Consider the following 22,390-nt stretch of genomic DNA (forward strand, 5'->3'; position numbering starts at 1 on the left):
AGACGGCAGCGTTGATTCGGATCAACTCGTTAATTCGGAATTATCTCGGGAATTAACTGCAGTTGATCCGTATTAAGTCCTAGAGTTAATTCCCAAACTTAACTGGGATCAAGGGAATTTTCGATGACAGCACTGACCAAAACTCAGAGAGCGTAGAATACAGGGAAAATGCGAAAATAGCATGGACCTATACATTTTCATCGGTAATGCAGTCATCATACTAATTCAAATAGGAATCCAATTTAAAATGTATAAGAGCTTATTTCGGTGACTGCATTACCGACGACAGGGTGGATGTCTATGCTAGTTTTGCAGTTTCTTTGTGTTCTAGATGCGTACAACAAGCCTGTAGGTCCTAGGTTCGATCCTCGGTTGGAGCGATTGCCAAAAAATTTTGTTTTTATTATTTCTTTTATTTTTCTAAATTGTATTTGATTTATATATTTAATTGCTTTTTATTTTATTTCCGTTTGTTTTAATTTATTTCACATTTGTATTTTATTATTAGTTAATTTAAATTTTTAGAGTTTAATTTTACTAAAAAAGTCAAAAACAACTAACTAAAACAAAAATTTTAAAAAATATAGAAGTTATAATTGAATCAATAAAAAAAAAATTAAATGAATATTCTACTGGCCGTGGGATAGGAACCTATGACCTCGCGGCTCGTTAATCCGCATTACTGCCGTCTGTCAAGGCACAATTTTGATCAGATCAATTGTGGCGTTAATCCGAATCAACGCTGCCGTCTGTCTATGCTTATACTCATACTTAACAACATGCCTGACGCGCAAAAACTTCAGCTCTGCTTGGATTGATGTGCAAAGAACTGAGAAAATAAGTGCGCACATTAAAAAACTCCAAAAATATCTACGTAAAGAGCCTTGAATAAAGTATTTCCTGTTTGAATAGCGAAAGTTCATACCAAACTCTCAAATTGTAAATTTTCTAGTCTTAAAAAAGTTTACGTGAAGAGCATTGCATACAGTATTTCCTGTTTAAGTCTTAAAAAAGTCTACGTGAAGAGCATTGAAAAGAGTATTTTCTCTTTGACTGAAGAAACACTCAAAGAGTAAAGTTTCGAGTACAAAAAAATTGTTGTTTCTCTCTACGTTTCTCTTCGTGCAAAGTTTTGATCTACAAACCGCTTGTTCAAGTTTTTATTAAAATAAGTCGAAGAAAATCTCTAAATAGGCAATTTCGCAAAAATGGACGTCTTGGCATTGAAGCTTCGCCAGAAACAAGTCCTCCAGAAATGGAATATCATATTGGTCGAAAAGCGGTAAGATGAAAAACATATTTCCAGTTGATTTTCATCATTCAACCCAAAAACGATATAGGCTTGAAAACAAAAATCATAAACCCGAATTCTCCTCGAAAAATTCATAGTGTGCAAAAGAGAAGGTATCGCCACTGTGAAACTTCATTTTTCAGACATTGTCCTTTTCTTTTTTAACCAGTTTACAACACAGTTTTCTCAGGACTCCATCTTTACGAGCACGATTGAATAAAACGCCAGTAAATAAATGTCAACACAGGAAAATTTAAAGAGGTATATAACTTCAAAAACGCAGTATTTTTTTATCTAGCGAAATTCCAAATGATATGACTAAGAGCGTTCACAATTTTTATGAAGACAAATCCTACTTCGAAAAGAGAATGCGAAATTGCTGTAAACATTAAAATTTTAAGAGGTGTGTAATTATGCTTGTTGTTGACTATCCTGCAAGAACAGTGACTATCATTTGACAAATCATTTGAGTGGCAACACTGATAGAGATTTCTTTCACTGGCTACCTACAAGTTTCTATAAAATTCTAAAGGGCAGTGTGAAAAAACTGATGTAAGCACGTACATGTACATGTGATCTTCCGTCTTCCTCCAACTTATGGCCTAATATATTGGTCTCATTTTAACCAACGCAAAATTTGCAAATGTGTTAATAAAATAAATGAGAATGTGTTAGTTTCCATCCCACAATTCTTGTAGGGTAATTACTCAACAAAAAATTATTGATTAATCGCTCTGAATGAAGAGTGTTTATAGAAATCTAAAAGTTTGCATTAGAAGAGGATTTTTACTAATCATGAAATTGAAGAAAAAAGAGTATAGAGAAAGAAGCTTTTAAAAATATGTCTACATGCAGAGCCTTATAAATCCTTTTTGGAATAAATGCTCTTTATTCAGAGCCTTATATAACCCTCATAAGAGCACAGACTATTAGAAGAGCCTTGGGCGGTTTGTACTTGCGAGCTTTCAAACTTAAAGCGGGGTTATCCAATTGAAAAATAAACGCAGCTGATTTAGCTTAATTGGTAGTTTATTCGTAATACTATTATTTGCGGTTGGTAAATTCAGCTAAATGTATAAGACTTAGGCGGTTTGCGAGCGGTAGCTTTTCACGTCAAAAAACGAAGTGTCCAATGTAAAGTTACAAGCAAGGCGAATTTATATAAGGTGGTGTTGTTTCATCAGTTGTGACTAGTGTTTGATTGTCAAAATTTTGTATTTCGTTAGTGAGTGAGTGAAAACGTGAGTGTTTGTATTTTCTATCGCCCTTTTTCATTCGGGAAGAATAGCTGAAATTGGACAATGGCCCGCTAAAAGCAAAAACAAAATTCAAGTAATTGTTGTATTTATTCAATCGATACCACCTTATATGTATTCGCCTTGGTTACAAGAATACAAAAGATAGTTACGATGCAGTGGTACGAAAGCAAGTAGAAAGCAAATAAATATCAAATGACAATCGTTGTTAACTCTTGTGTTGCGTCACAACATTAACCCTTGTGAGGGCGTGTATATTAACACTGGTTTAAAAATTCAGTATTAGCTTATTCGAACTCAACATACCATACCGCCGCCCTTGAACTATCTTGATATGTTCAACAAAAATTACATCGATAGAATGGAAAAATAGATGAAAATATTATATATAAGATTATTCGTTAAACTTATTTTCTACAAGTCTTCGCAAAATAGATCTCCTTTCGTTGGTAGAGGACAAATTTTCGCTATAGGTCTAACATATTCTCCATTAGAGGTCTTCAGCGTAACTACTCTTACATGTCCATCAGCTCCAGTTTGGCATTTCAGGACTTTGCCAAGGACCCATTTTGTTGGAGGAGTAGGCTCATTGAATATAGCAACCATGTTACCTACTACGATACTACGTGAGAATCGAAACCACTTGGAATGACGCTGTAAGCTCACCAGGTATTCGCCCCTTCAACGACGCCAAAAATGCTGTCGTATGGCAGAAATTACCTGCCAACGTTGATGGAGATTTCCACAGAACCCTTTACCCTCAGGTGCTGGGAGTGACTTCGACGGCTCACCTATGATAAAGTGTCCGGGAGTCAATGCCTTGAGGTCGCCTGCACTTTTCGGATTTTCGCATATCGGACGGGAGTTTACACAGGCCTCCACTTCGGTAAGTACCGTGCTGAACTCTTCGAAAGACAGTAAAGTCTCACCCAACGCGCGTTTCAAATGGTACTTTATGCGTTTGATACCGGTCTCCCAATATCCTCCCATGTGAGGTGCAGCCGAGTGATGAAAATGCCATTCGATATTCGAATAAGCAAAAAACGAGCGGAGTGTGTCGTCTGCCATACACCGTTTGAAATTGTTGCGCAACTCCTTCTCAACGCCAACGAAATTCGTGCCATTGTCAGAGAACATCACCTTGCAGTATCCTCTACGGTTTATGAATCTTTTAAAGGCGTTGAGGAATGCCAATGAAGTCAGGACACTCACGAATTCCAAATGCATAGCACCGGTGCAGATACACACAAACGAGCAGATGTAGCCCTTGGTGGCTTTCACTCCGCGGCCATGCGTAAATTTATACATGTTGGACCTGCGAAGTCGACTGCACTGCGAGTGAAACAGCGGGCATAAGTAGACCTAGAAGCAGGTAGATCCCCCATTGAATATTGAAATTGCGATTGAGACCACGGTTGCCAACCGTCCCGTTTTCGGCGGGACTGTTCCGGATTTAATACCTATGTCCCGGTCCCGATCCCGGTACAATACCTGCCGGGACGCAAAATGTCCCGGTTTTTGGCAAGAAAGAAATTTAGATATCTCGTTGTAAAAAATTAGAACTCTTTAAATATTTACATATCTATTTACTAATCGCCACTATACGACGTATGGTAAAAGTAAAGCTTGTAATTGTGTCCCGGTTAAAATGAATGAAGTACAAAGTATGTTCGATATTTTTTTGTTTGGAAGAAACTACCTTCAAATAAATTCCCAAAGATCAAAACGATTTTTTTGCTAACTTCAAACTGGCTTATTGTTATACTAAGATCTGCTTCAGTTGAAATCTGGCAGGTATTAAATAACAAAAAATAATAATTTAAATGTGAATAATTTAGTTGAAACTTTTTTAGAATCTTCTTTTATTTCTATTTAAATGAAAGATTTACAAATATTATTAGAATTAATTTCCACGCCAAAATACCCGTACTTTAGAGATGACACCCGCCATTAATACTTGGACATCTCTTTCGTTGATCGATAGGGATAAATCGATACAAGTAAATCCAAGTACGTACTCGATACTTTTCTGAATTTACTAAGTATTTTTGTACTCGATACTTTTTACTGCGATCCAAGTAGGTATCGGAAAAAAGGTACTTGTATCGGAAGCGCAAAACTTATTATGCTTCAGCATCTTTTTTGAAAAGCAACCCATTAGAGGAATTGAAAGATATGCGCAAAACATTTCCGCAGCTATATAAGCAAGCCCGTCTATATAGTGGTGTTGCCGTTGTGCGACTAAAGGGGCAATTTGACCCTTTTTGAGCACCAATTTTGAAAATTTTGATTTGTTTACCCTTTTCCAAAATTATGTGCGACCTTTGCCCCTTTTCAGAAGCTTTTTTAGGAAATGTTAACAGAACCATGCTATTAAAAAATATTTCCAACTGTAAGTACGAAAAAATGCATCACTTAAAGTTTTTAAGGGAAATGTAACTCTTCTCGATTTATGTGTATGTTTGCAACCTTTTTTGTGAAAAGCTTGTCCCACTATTTTTCTTTTTAAATTCAACAAATTTATTCTTTTACTAGTAAAGAAAATCAAAAATAATATGGTGACCCTTTTTCTCGTTAATGAACCCTTTTTTTCTACTTTCTGAAAACTCACAACGGCAACACTGCGTCTATACATAACGGTTGTTGGGTCATATGTTCCTTGCGAGATGATCTATTAATCTTGTAAAAATGTATTCTATTGTTTTTTGAAATCAAATACTATAGAAAAATAATTGGTGTCTTAAATTTTTGTCTGAAACATTATTAAAAGATAAATAATCTCATAAAAATGCATATTTTTGGGAAAAAAACAATACAATTACTTTGAAAAATATGCAAAATCGTAGTCTATATATAGTACTCGATACCTTTCCGATACTGGGTAGGTATCGATACCTTGTTTGATACAAGTACAAGTACTGATTTGAGTAATACCTTGATGGTATCGATTTATCCCTAGTTGATCGATTGAGCCTGTTTTCGCCACATTCTGCGGAACTGCGTTATTCTTGAAGTCGTGCATTTTGTTTTTTTAATTTTGATTTCATATGGGCCCAATAACGCTCGATCGTTTGCAGCACTGGGCAATTCGGAGGATTGGCCTCTTTTAGTACAATGTTGATTCCATTTTGTGTATAAAACTCTTTCGCTTTTTTTGCACAATGGCTTGTTGCCAAATTAGGCCAAAACAATACAGGTTCTCAGAATAACACTCCAAGTGCAACAATATGTTCAGAGAGATTGGGATTCCTTTTCAAAGTCCTTAGAACATCCTTCTACACTATTTTATTTATATTGCCTGATTTTCAGCCAGATTCCGTCTTTCTCTCAATGCTGCCATTTTTCTTGATATTTGACAATACATTTTGTACCGTCGACTTTCCAATTTTCGGCAATTTTACTAACCGATATAGGGAGATGTGTAGATTTTGCATGAATTCGTCCAAAATCGATTTTCTTTGCTGAAGTTCTTTGCTCTCCGCATCAATTATTTTTAAAGTTACGCATATGAAAATTAACTGTAATAAAAAACAAAGATTGCAAAATCAGCACACTAAATAAACGGCTGATCGAGTAGTCGATAACAAAGTTGTGCTATGTAGAGTACTGCCAGATTGAAGAAGAATGAAGCAGATCTTAAATTGCCAACATGAAGGCAAATTTATTGAATTCTCCTGAGTTTTGCCCGAAGCAAAGAGATTTTTTTTTGTTTTTTGTTGTAGTATCAACAATATTTTTATAAAAAATTCGCCGAAAATTTTAATTAAAAAATGTTGCATGCATTGTGAAAAATTCCTTGTGCCAATAATTTAGTGCGGCACTATCAGTGGCTCCTCCCCCCCCCAAGACTGTGTAATATGTATTTTCATAATATTGAACTGAATATCGTGAAATATCATTACAATAATATATAACAGGTTTGTCCCACAAGCTACTTGTAGAAAAACTCGAGCAATGTTCAAACTGTGATCGTATATCAAAGAATATGTAACTCGAAGTGACTTTGAGAAGCTTAGGGAACAAACCTAATGAATGGATGCTTTTGAAAATTTTAATTCATGGAAAAAATGTGTCAAATTTCACTTGAGTTTGAAATTATAGCTGTGTGCTAAGCTCGAAGTATTGTGTTATTTAAGTAGGGCTATCAGTTTTTCGAATTCACTGAATTTTCCAAATTTTGAATTTATGTATTTAATTTTAAATTTTTAGTTTTTTAGTTATATTTTCGAATTTGTATTATTTTACACAGTTGAAAGTCACAGTAAGTTTGAATATTTTCACAAGTTCAAAAAAAAACGAGAATTCCAAAATTTTGAGTTTTTTAATATTATTAAATTTCTTGAAATTTTTTATTTTTAGGATAATTTCCAAAATTTCAAAAACTATCGAAATCCGGGAGATTCTAGAAATTTTGGTAAAACGAGAATATTTTCAAATGTACAAAATTATTGAGATTTTAGAAATTTTTATATTTTCCCAAATTTTGAGAATTTTATTTATCTTAAAATCCATCCTAAAATGTAAAAATGTGAAACATCACAAATTGTCGAAAAGTTATTATGTTCATGTACTCGTGTGTAAAAAATAGAAAATTCTTAGAATTCTAAAAGATATTAACATTTTTAAAAATTCCAAAATTGTTCCACTTCTCTGAACTTTTCCAAAATTTTGCATTGATATAACAAAGTTTGAGAATTTTAAATTTTTTGAAAACATCAACGTCCAAAAATTTTTTGAATCTTCAAGAATAACGAAAATTTTTTAAATATTCAAAATCGACGAAATATGAATAGGTTTCCAGCATTCGAAAACTTTTAATTTCGTTTGATCAATTTTGTATATTCGACACTTTTACTTAGAAAAAATTTGTTAGAATTCCTACAATTCTCAAAATTTTTTAAAAATAAAAAATTTCTAGAAATCTAGTATTCATCAATTTTGAAATTCCACTCAAGTTATTAAAAAGGGGAGCTTCAAGAAATTAAAAACTATCAAAACTCTAAAAATTTTAAATTGCGGTGATTTTTAAATTTATATATTACCTCTCAATACCATGATAAAAATACTATGAGGTAAAACCATGGCAAATAAAATAACTTTAAAATTCATTTTTTTATTATGCCCAATACGTTATACTGTGCGGCACTCCAATATACATGGGAAGTGATGTTATTTTTACAACGCTTTTATCAACTTGCAATGTTGTGTGTCCAGAAACTTTCAATGTTGTGGATCCAGAAACTTTCAATGTTGTGTGTCCGACACCATAAAGCTTTGCTTTGAAAAGTTCCTATAAAAAAGCATAGTGCATAGGGCGACATCTGTAGTGAATAGGGCGAGGTAGATGACATCTAGATGTCGCCCTATGTACTACGTTTGCTACAGCGGAAATAGACGACACGCCATTTCTTTAAATACAATTAATTGGTGCTCGTTTGTATGTACATACATATGTAAATGCATGTGTGTGCACCTTTCTATTAATATCGTTGAATTATTTTAATATCTATTGCAAAATTTTATTCAGACAGGACTAAAAAGTAGAAAATAAATAATATAAAAAAAACTTTTTAATATACAACGCTTTTATAACTGGACTAAAAAGTAGAAAATAATATTTCTCAGTCCCATAGAATTTGTTTTGATAACTTTTGATTTTGAAATTTTAGCAAGTCATTATAAACAATCTATGAAATTGAAAATGAAAAGCGTGGGGCGCATGTAATACACTTGAATTGATATGAAAAGTAATATATGTATGTATGTATGTGGGTATATGAATAACGACCGCTTAAAATCGATTTCAAAGTTCTACTTTCGCTGTAGAAATTTTAGGTCTACGTTATGTAGTTTGACTATTGTCAATTAAATCGAATGCTTTGTATTGCATGCGCTCCACGTTTTTCATTTTCAATTTCATAGATTGTTTATAATGACTTTTGCTAAAATTTCAAAATCAAAAGTTATCAAAACAAATTCTATGGGACTGAGAAATATTATTTTCTACTTTTTAGTCCATTTATAAAAGCGTTGTATATTAAAAAGTTTTGTTTATATTATTTATTTGTTGTAGGTCTTGTCGAATAAAACAAGAATCGAAATATGAAATTTGCAAGACACCCCCAAAAATCTTGACTTATGGTCAAAACCCAGTTTTTAGTACCTTACTCGACAAGATATACAAGAAAATTTACATCACTTCCCAGGTATTTCTACTCAATTCTTCTTTGTAGCACTGTGTTATCATTTTAATTTCAGATTCTCTTGCTGTTATAAGATGTGCCGCTCACACGATACAATTGAGTGTACACGATGTAATAAAAAACGAAAATGTAAAATTGAAGTTTGAAAATTTTCGATTAACTGCAAAAAGGTTTCGCACACCAGCAGTACATCGACTTCTGGTCAATAATAATTTGTTACCACCGATAGCTGACTGCCCCACCCGTTGGAGCTATTCATATGATTTGGTGAAGCGCTTAAAAGCTGTTCGAAATTTCTTTGATCATAATTTTGAAAACTCAGATGTAGACTAGAGTTTTGTAAACGATTTTTCGATTAGTTTTGCTCCTATAAAGGCAACTACAGAAAAGTTACAAAACCAAAACTTGCTTTTTGGCGACTTCATAGCAATGTTTTTGGAAATGTGCTTGGCGGTAAAAAAATGTTCCAATGCATCTGAAATTTCAAGACTTTTATTCCATTCGATTACTAAAAGGAAGAAAATGCTAATAAGTAATGCAACAGTAGCTGCAGCCATTTATTTAGACCCCAAATTGCATCGTTTATTGCTAAGTCCTGAATTTGCGCATATTAGAGTAATAGCCGTTGAGCATTTGAAAATGCTACATTTAAAAGCTAGTGCGATTTTTGACAGGTACTTTTTATGATTATCGTTATTTTCAATATCACCAAAGCTATATTATTTTTTCATATTTTTTGCAGTCTGCACAACCCCACAGCATTTCTATAACAGAAAGCGAGAGTAGTATCGAAGATACAAGTACCGATTTACTTGGTAAATTATTAAATCAAATAAGTTCACCTACATACAGCGCCTCATGCACTTCAGAAGCTTATTTGGCTATTGAAACATTCAACGAATCCACCGACAATAAAACCAATTTTGCCGACTTCTGGGAAAGAAAAAAGTTTTCACACACAATTTTCTACCAGCTTTCTCAAATTATTCACGCAACGCCGTCAACGCAAGTGAGTGTAGAGCGTGCATTTTTGACACTGAGATATATAGTGAATGACTACAGGTCACATCTAAGTGACAAATTAACAGAAATTATTTTACTTTTAAGGTTAAATAAATAAGTAAATAAGTAAAAATGTAATTCATACCGTTGTTGTATCGGTATTAGACTGCGATTTAAGTTTGAATATCATTTATTTAACTTCTTTGGATGAATATGCATAAAACAAATGAATTTCAAAAGCATAATTTACATACATATGTATTACATGCATAGTTAGTAAAAATGTAAATAAAAACACGGTCCAAATAGAAATTCTAATACGAAATTAAAATTATTTACGTTATGCATACATATCGCACATTTGCTGCAATTTGTGGCAATTCGAAATAATATAAAATCGAGTTAAGTGTGCAGAAATTATCGCTACCTGTTCTTTTATGTAAAAATTTCATAGCTGTATCGATTACTAGTACCTCACTAGAACAAAATATGTATTCATTTTACAATGCGAGTTTTTCATTTTTGGATCATGACACTCTTGTAACAAATGTGCGATATGACGTGCTCCTGCCGAAAGTGTCGCGTCAAAGCATAGAATCGCCCATTTGAAAAGTTAAGCCAATATAAAGCTAAGCTGGCCTAATCTTTAAACAAAAGAAATTTAAATATTTTAACATATTTGGGTTTTCGGTCATTCTCATCATAAATATTACCACTTTCTCAATTGCTTGCTTTGGTTTTTGTTTCATTTAATCGGCGGCACAAGCCTTGGGGCTGGCTTTCATTCATTTCATTCACAGCACTCTTTCACAAACCATGTACTTGTACATATGTATGTACATACACATGCATATGTACATTGTTGCTCAGCGATATTATTTAAAAAATGCATAATAATAATCCATAATTTATATATTACAGCGATATGTTCAACGAAGAAATCAGAAAATTGCTTTATATTTCACAATTCACATGCAGAATAGTATCGCTGCATCTGACCAACAATTCCACAATTAGTGAGGTTGCACGTGAGCACGGAAAGTGCTGATAACTCTCCGTTCTGCCTCGGGAAATATATTCTGCAAACAAATAGTTTAAATAGATAATTAAATTACAAAACAATTGAGATTTACTGCAAAATATACCCAAATTCACGCATTCGAAAAACCAAATGTTTACATTAGGTGTGTACTCGTATTGAGAGGACAAAATTCTCCAGCAACAAAAGTTCTGAGAATTTAGCAGCATTCGCTCTCAAAGAGACGAAATATCAACGGAAGTACGAGAACGCAAAATTTGCAAAAACTTGCAACTTTTGAAACAGCTGATCACTTGCACAGTTGCCACTGGTGATTAATTTAACAATTTATTTTCTGCTTGGTACATTTTCCCCCGATTTGGCATTTTATACAATTGAATAGTTTTGGATAAGAAAAACCTTTTTAAAATACAAATTAATTATATCGGAATGAATAAGTTATTTTTCTCATATTTATTTGTGGTATCACATGGTGACGCATTCAAAAACAAGAGTATCTCCTCCAAACACCCATCATTGACCCAAAAAAAATAAAAGATATAGCTACAGATGTAGCTTTAAAATTATAAAATTTCCATTTCCACAATCAACCTACCAAAACCGAAAACTTCAGCAAAAAAACATTTCAGCATGCTGCATTTAAATCTATTTTGGTATATTTAAAGGAAAATTATGGTACAAACGAAAAATGTCATACGGCAACCATAGTCAGCACCCACTAAAGTAAACAAACTGGAAATTAATGGCAAATTAACGAAACATAAACTCAAAAAACGTTGTGCTTATTAAATTTACTCACTTTTTCGTTGTATACTAGCATTAATAATAAAATTTGCAATAAATAACTCAAAAAGGCCATATTTTCTTTTGTTTATTTAGGATCAGCTGATTTTCTTACTTGCAAGTTTTAGCTGGGAAAAATTTTTCCAGCAGAAATTTGCAGCTCTCTTCCACATTTTGCTCTCTCAATTTCCTCTACTTTGCAAGTTTTTTGGGTACGAGAACGCAAAACCAGTAAAAGTTTTCTAAAACTTTAGATAGTTGGGTGTACGAGTACACTCCTATTTATTTTGTGCTTGCACACAAACAGCTGATCGTTGATTAGGGCATTGCCAGCTCACTAATAATAAAACGTTTAACGTTTCAACGTTAACGATCCGATTTCGTTTACTTTAAAAACGAAAATGAAATTATTTTGATAATTACCTAAACGATAAGAAACTGAATCGTTTCAACAGAAACGATGTTTTTTCGGTAAACGTTAAAATTAACGTTACGATGCATCCTTGATTAAAATTCAAACTTCTGTGCTTACATATTTACGCTTTTACTAATTACATACTCATGCTTTTGTTAATTATATACTTACGCTTTGTCACTTACATATTTAAGCATTCAGTATTTATTTGCTTTACCTATGTACGTACGCAGGCATACACTGAGAAAAAGGATTAGTTTCGACAACTAAGGATATTTAGTTCCCGAATTTTGACAATAGTTGGGAACTGTTACCAAGGATTGGGAACTATTACCATGGGTTGGTAATTATAACTAAATATATCAAAGCTTCTAATATTCATCTAGGTTGTACCAAATCGTTAATTTAGTTGAAGGGTTTGGTAAATACTAATAAATGTTTTTTTGAAGCATATTTCTACAAATTCCATTCAACTTAACGTATGGTTCATAAAAGGATGTCATTAAGCTCTGCTAATACAAATAAGCTTTCTTTCAACACATGGTTTAGTCATAGTTACCAAATCTTAGTTGAGGCAACCACGATTTGGTTAGAGAACGGAACATATTCATGCTTGTGAGCCACCCCTAAATAATGCTGAGCGCTCTCTGAGCACATGTGTGTTTCACATACGAAGAACGCCAGCTGAGCAATGCACACAGTTCCGCTTATTGAATCGCGATTCGGTGCATAAGAGCTGACAAATTTATGCAATTGCAGAAATATGCCATGGATTGTGAGCGACCTTTATTAAACTGTCATGGTAAAACTTTTTTAATCAGCTGATAGAAATGTCAACCAGAGTTGCAATGCATAGCATTTTTATGCTATGGATTTTCGGTATTGCAAATTTGTCAAGCCATGACAAATGCAAATGCGTGTATTTTGTTTGTGTATTGCAAATGATTTGCAATACAAATTTTCAATGCAATGATGCTAGGCCATTTGCACCGGATCGCGAATAGCCCTAATGAATGAGACTGTGTGCGTGGAGATCATTGCTCCGCTACCGCTGTTCGTATATGGGTGAAACACGCGTGTGGTCACAGATCGCTCAGTAAGCTATGGCATGTCGATCACTACGCTAGGTAGAGAAAGAAAATTGTGTGCTGTGACATGCCCAGGCTTGTTTGTCTCAGTTTCAGTTTTGCCATCGCCGCGAGTTGTTTCGGTGTGTGCATAATTATTTTAAAAATATAAAGTTTGATGCCAACCGGGGTTTCTCAGTGAATATATAATTCATGTGAATTATAATTTGAAAGTATCTGTTTAGCCAAGGAAAAAGCAAAGCAGTATACTTAAACCAGCAGATACTGACCTGGGTTTTCGCACGACTGTTCCTGTTTCATCGTTTCTTTTTAGGAAATTCATACCACCGTATACATATGTATTATTTACACTATTATTTTATGTTAATATTTATGTATGAATTTTTTATGCTTAATATATGCAAATAAAAGAAGTAAGTAAACACAACAATCATCGAGTAAATTTTTATTTGTGTCAAACCGAAACTTTTTTATTAGGTAATTCTAACTTGTATCAACCAAAGCATTGTTTATATTTGCTCAACAATGATTTTATTCAACTAACAGTATTGTCCACTCAAGGTAGTCGTTTTGTAATTATTAACAAATATACATTTGTCCCAACTAGAAGTCTCAAGTAAATCGCAGACTTCCGTGAACTAGATATTTATTTCGCCATATCCAACTAAGCCACTTGGTTGCTATAACCAAATCTTGGTTGTTATAACTAAACCTTTTTCTGAGTGTATAGATAGACACATATGTATACATGAATACCTGTTAGGCAAGCATGTAAGCAAACATACGAAAATTTTACGGTGCATTCCTCTGTTGTATATGCATATACTCAACTACTTAAATAATTATGAATTTGTTATTACCTTTTTCACCCAAAGTCATACCAGGAAAATATTACGAGATCATTCCTTAAGCATAAATAAATCTTAAGCGCATAACTGATGATGAAAAACTTCACTTGAAATAAAGAAAACGGACTGTCAGCAACGAAGGTGTTTTTTTTTTGGCTAGAACAAAGTGGCGACCGTGACAGGACTTGTCCCGATTAGTACTTGTCCTGTCTAAGAAAAGCCAAAGGAAATCTTAATCCATTTCTTTGGACGTTCGTTCGGAGTTTGTTCATCGCACTTGGCATTCTGCACACAAGCCTGGGATCATCAGCATCGTTAGAGGAAGCAGTGGAGGCAGTGTAGCTTGTGCATCAAATCTTGAAAATTATATCTGCTTGGTACAGTATCAAACAGCACTGCTTGCCACTCAACATTGCGGAACATCATCGATACCGTTGCAGCACTTCGAGGGTCTCTTCTTTCACGTGGATCAGAAAAAGACATCGTGAATCTAATGCTCATTTATACTGTTTTATCTAAATTAGTTTCGGATTCGAAAGCGGCCTATAACCAAAAGCAAGGATTTGAAGCTCTGCCATCGTGGGACGATTGCTACAAATGGTTGAGTCGTCATTGCCAATATATAGAGACCTGTTCCAAAAAAGACAATTTAAAGGCATCCCCTCGGGATGGAAAACTCAATGGTAAGCGAACTGTTAATTCTTTCGTCAGTGCTAAGTCTAGTTGTTTGCATTGCAAAAACGTAGAACATGGCATCAACAATTGCCCATCGTTTCTAGCTTTATCAGCCACGCAACGCTTCGATTTCGTGAAGAAATCCGGAGCTTGTATTAACTGTTTGCGAACGGGGCCCATGGTGTCCAAGTGTATGTCAACAGTCACATCACACTCATTTACATTTTCACCCCGTTACAGGAACAGTCACGGATTCGATGCAATCAACACGACCAGCAATAACAATTCAATTGCCACCAGCGTCCATCTCAACCGGTTTGTCAGATCGTTCTCGAAATAACCCGCCAGTTTCATTGGTTGCACGCTCGCACAAATCAGCTATAATACCAACAGCCTTAATCTACATCTAAGTTAAACTTGGTCGAATTCAGCCAGCCCTGTTGGATTCATGTTCAGAGTTAAATTTCATAACGGAAGAAACTGCTAAACGTTTGCAACTGAAGAGAATATCATCAACTCTGGAAGTGTCAGGTATTTCAGACATTCAAACTAATATAAAATTTGCAGTAAACGCGACAATCAAATCTCGTATTAGAGATTTTACTTGGTCATTCCAATTCGCCATAACAAAACGTACAACCATATGAGCTCATTGACATATGAGCTTATTGGAACATTCCCCCCGGAATCCAGCTTGCAGACCCATTGATTTATACGCCACAACGCGTTCATTTATTACTCAATACAGAAATCCTTTTTGAGTGTCTTCAAGACGGTACAATCTCTCTTGGAGAAAGTTTGCCAATTCTTCACAACAGTAAGTTAGGTTGGATAGTCGGAGGCAAATTTGAAAGGGCTTCAAGGCCTCATCCTTTGGTATGCAATGTAACATTAAGCTCAAAACCACTTGACATCGGCTCGTTTCTTCAGCGATTCTGGGAGGTCGAAGATTTTACACGAGCGTCATCTGCATTGTCGGATGAATACCGTCGATGCGAGCAACACTTTATTGAAACCTTCAAAGTTCAAAGAAATTGCAGCATAAAGGTTAGGTTGTCATATTAACTTTCGCCAGAAATATTAGGAACCTCTTTCCACAGCGCAAAAGAGAGATTTTTCTCGCTTGAACGGCGCTTGTTACGCGACAAAACTTTAACGAGTATGTACTCTGATTTCATAAAGGAATACGTGGCACTTGGCCACATATCTCCAATTACTGATTTCGATTTCGGAAATTCGCATTACGTCGTTCCACATCACTGCGTTCTCAGACCCCAAAGTACTACCACCAAGCTTCGTGTAGTTTTCGACGCTTCCGCGCGGACTACATCGAACTACTCGTGGAACAATATACTCATGGTTGGAGCCACCATTCAACCGGAGTTAATAACCACCTTTTTATCATTTCGGTTACATCGGTACGTATTAACTGCTGATGTTTCTAAAATGTATCGACAGTTTTTAGTCGTCGAACAATATCGGCGATATCAGCTCATCCTTTGGAGATATGAGACTCATGAACCATTACAGCTCTTTCAACTCAATACTGTTACGTACGGCTTGGCCGCTGCGCCCTTTCCTGCGATTCGCAGCTTGTGTCACATCGCAGACCTCGATGGGGATGCCCATCCAGACGCTGCATCAGCCATTCGAGAGAACTTTTACGTTGACGATTTACTGACTGGTGCGGAGAGCATAGAAGATTTAAATTCCCTCAAGTTCGAAATCATAGAAGTTCTTAAGTCGGCAGGTCTGTCGCTAAGTAAGTGGCACTCAAACTCCTCACAGTTGTCTGACGCTTTGTGTAATTAAATGGCTATTAAAACAAATGAAGAGGACACATTTTGCTTCCGCTATGACTTGCCAGATACGCAGACTATCACAAAGTAAAGTGTACTGTCATAATAAAAATGTTTGACATCTTGGTTTATTAAGCCCCATGAGATTTGGTACAGCGCTTTTGCTAAGTCGAACTTGGCGAAAAATTAAACACAAATTAATTAAATACTCTTCTCAAGTTTGCTTTTGGACAGATTCAGAGATAGTTCTTCAACGGATTCAAACTCACTCGTCAACACTAAATTGTTTTGCGGCAAATAGAGTATCAGAGCTACAGGAAAATTCTGAAGGAATAATTTGGAAACACGTTCCGACTAAGGAGAATCCAGCTGCCATAGTTTCGCGTGGGTCGAGCGCCGTCAAACTTTTGGATACAATTTGGTTTATAGGAACCACATTTTTGTATAAACAGTCTGCAGAAGGGCCTGTGACTAAAAAGGCAGCTATCGTCACCCATCAAGATCTGGAACGTCGCAAGGCTGTGTCTTTCAAGTGTAGTAATAGTAGCACCGATGGAGCCATCATCAGTTCAATTATCAACCGTAGCTCATGGCATTATCGGCTGCTTCGCACAGCATCATACGTCCTTCGCGTTTTCAACAAGGTCCCTGTTAATACATACCTCAGCGCTTCAATGATACTACATGTGCCACATACAGAATTGGAGCAGACCTTCTGGAGACTTATTTCACAAATTCAACAAATCCAGTTCGCAGAAGAGATTGAGTGCATTCGAAAACAGAAGCAGGTGAAATCGCACGCCGTCCTAAAGGTTTTGCTAAGTTTAATGCGCGAAAAGGTGTGGGTAATACACGCAAGAGAAATCGCAAGGAAGACTGTGCGAAACTGTATCCATTGCTTCCATTATAAGCCAAGGCTTATGAACCAAATAATGGCGGATCTTCCTGCCGATGGTTTACAAATTCGAAGGCCTTTTCTTATTAGCGGAGTGGATTTTTGCGGTCCTTTCGCTACAACTTATCGCCTTCGAGGAAAATCACCCTACAAAACTTATATAGCAATTTTTATCTGCTTTGCATCGAAAGCAGTACATGCTGAGCTGGTATCCGATTTAGCTACAAATAATTCTTTACTTTGCTTGAAACGTTTTATAGGTCGGCGTGGCATTCCTCAACGCATTTACTGTGATAACGCCACCAATTTCATTGGAGCTCAGGCCAAACTGAAGGAGCTGCAGCATCACTTTTTCAACAAAGCAGCAGTCGATGACATCTCCAGCTACAGCAACATCACTGGTTTCGAATTTAGTTTCATTCCACCACGCGCCCAACATTTCGGTGGTATATGGGAGGCAGCCGTGAAATCGATGAAAACGATTCTCATAAAAAATATTACCAAGGCTCACCTAACCTACGAAGAGTTGCAGACCGTCATCGTAGAAGTGGAAGCTATTCTGAATTCTCGACTGTTAACTCCACTATCTACCGATCCTAATTATGGTGAAGCATTGACACCAGGAAATCTGTTGATTGGCACATCCTTGCTATCGATCCCAGATAAGAGCGGCGTTGTCAACACCACGTCCACCCTAACACAGTGACAGCAAGTATCGTACTTAAAACAACGCTTTTGAGAACTCTGGTCGCGTGACTATATTCGCAGTCTACAACAACGTTCAAAGTGGTTAAAACTAGAAGCCAATATAGAAGTGGGACAAATGGTAATCATTCACGAGGAGAACTTGCCCCCACACCATTGGTTACTTGGTAGAATTGTGAGCACAGTTCCTGGTTCTGATTCATGATTAAATAATACAAGGTTGGATAAATATTGACATTTGTGTCAATCGACTGCCTTGTAAGGTTGCATTTGAGAAGGAAAGAGAATGCGGGTAACCATTTTATCCCCTTCTGTGAAAAGGTAGTAGGAAAAGTAGTCTGGTAGTGCTGAAATGCGTTTTTTGTATAAAAATTAAATTAATTATATAAAGCAGATTTCACTGATCTACACAATAGACAATTATCTTTTTTCTGGTATAATAAACATGTCATATAGATATTAAAAATGAAATAAATGAAGAATGAGAGAATTTTGTTAACATATATAAAATTATCATATTTACAGCATTTAAAATTACATCTTCAATATCTTCAACTGAATTACATTTGTTTTTTTTTATTTAAAATTTTTAGTAATATTTTCTACTATTTTCTCCAATCAGTCGTGCTAATCATTATATTGGTTACATTTAAATGTTAGATATTCATCGTAATTTAATTACATTTGGTTTTTTTATATGTAATTTTTTGTAATGCTTTTTACTTTTTTCTCCAATCAGTCTTATGAGAAAAATCAATCCAATCGGTCTTATGAGAAAATGTACACAGACATTTATTTACCTTTTAGCAAAAGCTGAAGTAAATTTTTGTTATAATTTGTTAGAAAACAAGTAAGAAAGTCTAAGTTCGGGCGGAGCCGAACATTAAATACCCGGCGCAAGTATTAAATATATGTTTTGCAACTTTCCGAAAGCTACCGCTACATGGTAAGCCGGGGTGTATCAATTTTGAGTAACTTAGCGTCTTTAAATTTCGAAATATTGAAGTTTCAAGCATTTCTCAAATTTACCGTTTTATGAAAAGCGGCCGTAATTTCAGTCAGATTTCAATAAATTTCAACTTTTTGCTTTTATGTGGCAAGCACAATAACCGTACCGAGTTTGGTACAAATTGGTATAACGGTTACCGAGATACATATATGTGATCATAAGTGGGCGGTGCCACGCCCATTTTCCAAAATTTTATCATAAACGCATTTCTTGGTAAAGAATTGTTGTAAGCATCAATTTTGAATAAATTAGCTTTAATATTTACTGATTTATCGAAGATTTTGCATTTCTCTAAATTACCGTTATATGGGATGTGGGCGTGGTTATTGTCCGATTTTAAAGATTTTCGGTCATTTGGTATGTTGTGTGAAGGCCAAAAACTGTGCCAAGTTTGGAAGAAATTGATGCAGCGGTTACCAATATATACACATGTAACCATAAGTAGGCGCGGCTACGCCCACTTTTCAAAAATTTATAATAATCTTATTTTTCGTCTGAAAATTATTTGGGCAATTCACAAGGTGTTGTGAAGTTATATTTTCCTAACAAAAGTTGTGTTAAAACACGACGGTTGTGAACACCTGTTACGATTATTTATTATATCTCAGCACTTAACCAGCTGATCGAAGTAAAAAGTAAAAATGCCAGGAGAAAGTGTAAAAACTAAAATCACAAATTTCTTGTGTCAAAATCAAGCAATAGATTTATTGTTGGCGGATTCGAGTAAGTGGTGGACTTCTCGTTCATTTCGTCATTTCGTAAACATAAATTTTCCTTTCCAGGCGATGAGGAGGTCGAAGCTGTAGAACGCTTCTCGATGAATATGATTTGCCTCTTGGCCAATCGAAGAAGTGTTCATTTAAGCATACCCAAATCATTAGAGTGGCAACGGAATGTCCTTAAAAATATAGACGATGGCAGGTTTAGCCAAATGATCCGTGTTAAACCAGAGGAGTTGCGCTATATAGTGGAATTAATTAAACAGGATGAAGTTTTTAACACCAGTTCGAGTGCAACGCAACTGTCAATCGAGTTGCAACTGAAGATAGTGCTTTTCAGATTAGGATCCTCTGGTGATGGACTATCGGTTCGTAAACAAGAATGATAGAATACAAGATTGCGCCAATGAGAGAGGATTTTTGAGCGTAATTTTTGCGTGACGTCATCTTGGTGCAATTGCGAGAGAGAAATGCCAAAACGCATATAAAATTATGTAAACAATGCAGAAAAATGTGTTAATTTTAATATTACATGGCCCAATTTTGCAGGAATCAATAAATATACAAAGATTGATTAATTAGGAACACATAGCAATAATTTTGGACATGTAGCCCTTTAGATAAGTACGATTTTTAGCACATGAAAAAATTGATGTATTAACAGTGTTTGCAATTTCATGTAGACCAAAAGGAAGGTGTGTAGCAAAGTGAATTTTTCGACTTGCCATTTTAAAAAGCCATGCAGAGTGCATATTTATATTTGTGGACGGTAGCCAATCACCATAAACTCCACAGCTGTTGACTCCACAGCTTTTATTTGATGACTTTTGTACCATTTTCGAGAGGATGCATGAGTGTGGCTTTTTTTGGAAGCAAATATTCTATGTCAGTAAAACATAATTTAAGCTGAACTTTTAAATGTAAAATAATTTGGGCACTGTTTTGTATTAGGTACGTAATAGCGCGGTAAGATGCCGCTTGAATTATCGCCTGGCGACCTTATCCACTGGTGCATTACCTCATACCAGCACTAAAAGAATCAGGTACTAACAAAAATAAGTAGGTAGTGAAGTTCATGTATCTATTTACTGTAGAAACTGCTTTTATATGTATGCCATTGCCAGCAAACTAAACCAGCAACTGTCTACATTCACCATGGAAATATACCTACTACAATTCACCAAGGAAAGGCCAACATAGTTCCAGAAGCTCATAGCTCACACACATAGCACAAAGCTCGATTTGGTGTTTAATGCATGTCCTCCCCGACAGAACTGCTTCCACTTTTTCGCCAGGTTTGCGTCCGTAGGAAACGAAAAAAAAACTTATATAGCACGCTTTCCTTTTGTTTTCACTATTACACTTTGCCACTGCACACCTCATTTTGCTTTTTAATGTCTCAATAATTGTTTAAAACCACGCAGAAATATTAACGCACAAATATTAAAATTGTTATTTGGCTTTTTTCGTATGCTCACATTCAACAATTGCACCAAGATGACGTCACGCACACAGCTCATTCACTCATTGTCAAAATCACAAAGAGCGGATTAGCGGTACCGCGATTGGCGCAATCTCTATTTCTCTCAATCGTGGGTTCCTAAAGTGGCTTCACTATTTGGTGTTGGCGATGGAGGTACTATTAAAAATATAACTCAACGAATATTTAAAGCTATACTAAAGCAGAAACATAAGTTTTTGCATTGGCCCAATGAATTAGAAAGACATCAAATTGTGACAGCAACTAGGGAAGAGATGCCCGGATGTGTAGGATATGTTGACAGGTCGGAAATAAGATTAGCTGAGACTCCTGGTAAGCAACATGAAATCTAATTTTCACGTAAGCGCCAATATTCAGTGAAAGTCCAGGCAATTTGTGACTATAAATTAAGAATTAGGCAAGTCACAATTGGATACCCAGGTAGCGTTCACGACGCTAAAATATTTGCAAATTCTTCTATTTTCAAACATCCGGAGCGTCTTTTATCCAACTATCAGTGGATTGCCGGAAATAGTGCTTATCCATTAAAATCATTTTTAATAACGCCATTCAGGCAAAATAGCACTGAGTTCTCTCAAGAAGAGAGAAATCAATTCAATAAATATTTCTCTAAGTACCGCGTCCGAGTCGAGAACTGCTTTGGACTTCTAAAAGAAAAATTTGCAAGTTTAAAGGAACTCAAATTTAGAATGCATACGAGGCAAAACAAGCAGGAATGTAATGATTGGATAATGGTATGCTGCATTCTTCACAACATACTAATACATTTTCAGTCCGGAAATGAAAATGCCAATGAAAGACTACCCCAGTACATCTTACCTTCAGGAAGCAACACCAGAGAGAGATTGCTTATCCACATACAAAATCAAACTATGCAATGTACTATTTTAATTTTTATGTATTTGCTAATAAAAAGCTAACGTTTTAAAATTAAGTCTTTAATTCATTTTAAGGTACATCGATATTTTTACTATAATTAGTAATAATGAACACAAAAATATGTATTTTATCTCATTGCAAAGAGGAACTTAGGACTAATTGTATATGTTAAGGTACATAAAAAAACGCATTTGACTTCTTTGAACGCCTGTATAGAAAGAATGTGACGGAGTAAAACCTTTAACTTCTTTAAGGCTAGGAAAAAAAAACAAAAAAAAAAAAA

The 22,390-nt window shown here is 35.2% G+C and overlaps 2 protein-coding genes across 2 annotated transcripts; both read left to right on the forward strand.

Moving 5' to 3' along the window:
- Positions 1–10,677: 10,677 nt before the first annotated feature.
- LOC118736187 lies at positions 10,678–18,000 on the forward strand. The gene is made up of 3 exons (XM_036466279.1): positions 10,678–10,780; positions 14,450–14,608; positions 17,555–18,000. The coding sequence occupies exons 1-3, from the start codon at positions 10,678–10,680 to the stop codon at positions 17,998–18,000; spliced, it is 708 nt and encodes a 235-aa protein (XP_036322172.1).
- Positions 18,001–19,649: 1,649 nt separating this feature from the next.
- LOC118734927 lies at positions 19,650–21,381 on the forward strand. The gene is made up of 3 exons (XM_036464526.1): positions 19,650–19,731; positions 19,791–20,085; positions 21,321–21,381. Exons 1-3 carry the CDS (start codon positions 19,650–19,652, stop codon positions 21,379–21,381), a joined length of 438 nt encoding a protein of 145 aa, XP_036320419.1.
- The last annotated feature ends 1,009 nt before the right edge of the window (positions 21,382–22,390 follow it).

The sequence above is a fragment of the Rhagoletis pomonella genome, unplaced genomic scaffold, assembly GCF_013731165.1.
Source record: "Rhagoletis pomonella isolate Grant_MI unplaced genomic scaffold, Rhpom_1.0 Rhpom_scaffold_00003, whole genome shotgun sequence".
Taxonomy (NCBI): Eukaryota; Metazoa; Arthropoda; class Insecta; order Diptera; family Tephritidae; genus Rhagoletis; species Rhagoletis pomonella.

What these genes read in the sequence shown, in the direction of transcription:
- LOC118736187 (XM_036466279.1), top strand. Translation starts at nt 10,678, where the DNA reads ATGTTCAACGAAGAAATCAGAAAATTGCTTTATATTTCACAATTCACA. An exon ending in CACAATTAGTGAGGTTGCAC is followed by an intron (nt 10,781 to 14,449) that starts GTGAGCACGGAA and finishes TATCTAAATTAG; the next exon opens with TTTCGGATTCGAAAGCGGCC. An exon ending in TCGGGATGGAAAACTCAATG is followed by an intron (nt 14,609 to 17,554) that starts GTAAGCGAACTG and finishes AACGTTTTATAG; the next exon opens with GTCGGCGTGGCATTCCTCAA.
- LOC118734927 (XM_036464526.1), top strand. Translation starts at nt 19,650, where the DNA reads ATGCCAGGAGAAAGTGTAAAAACTAAAATCACAAATTTCTTGTGTCAA. An exon ending in TTTATTGTTGGCGGATTCGA is followed by an intron (nt 19,732 to 19,790) that starts GTAAGTGGTGGA and finishes TTTCCTTTCCAG; the next exon opens with GCGATGAGGAGGTCGAAGCT. An exon ending in AGATTAGGATCCTCTGGTGA is followed by an intron (nt 20,086 to 21,320) that starts TGGACTATCGGT and finishes TTCTCTCAATCG; the next exon opens with TGGGTTCCTAAAGTGGCTTC.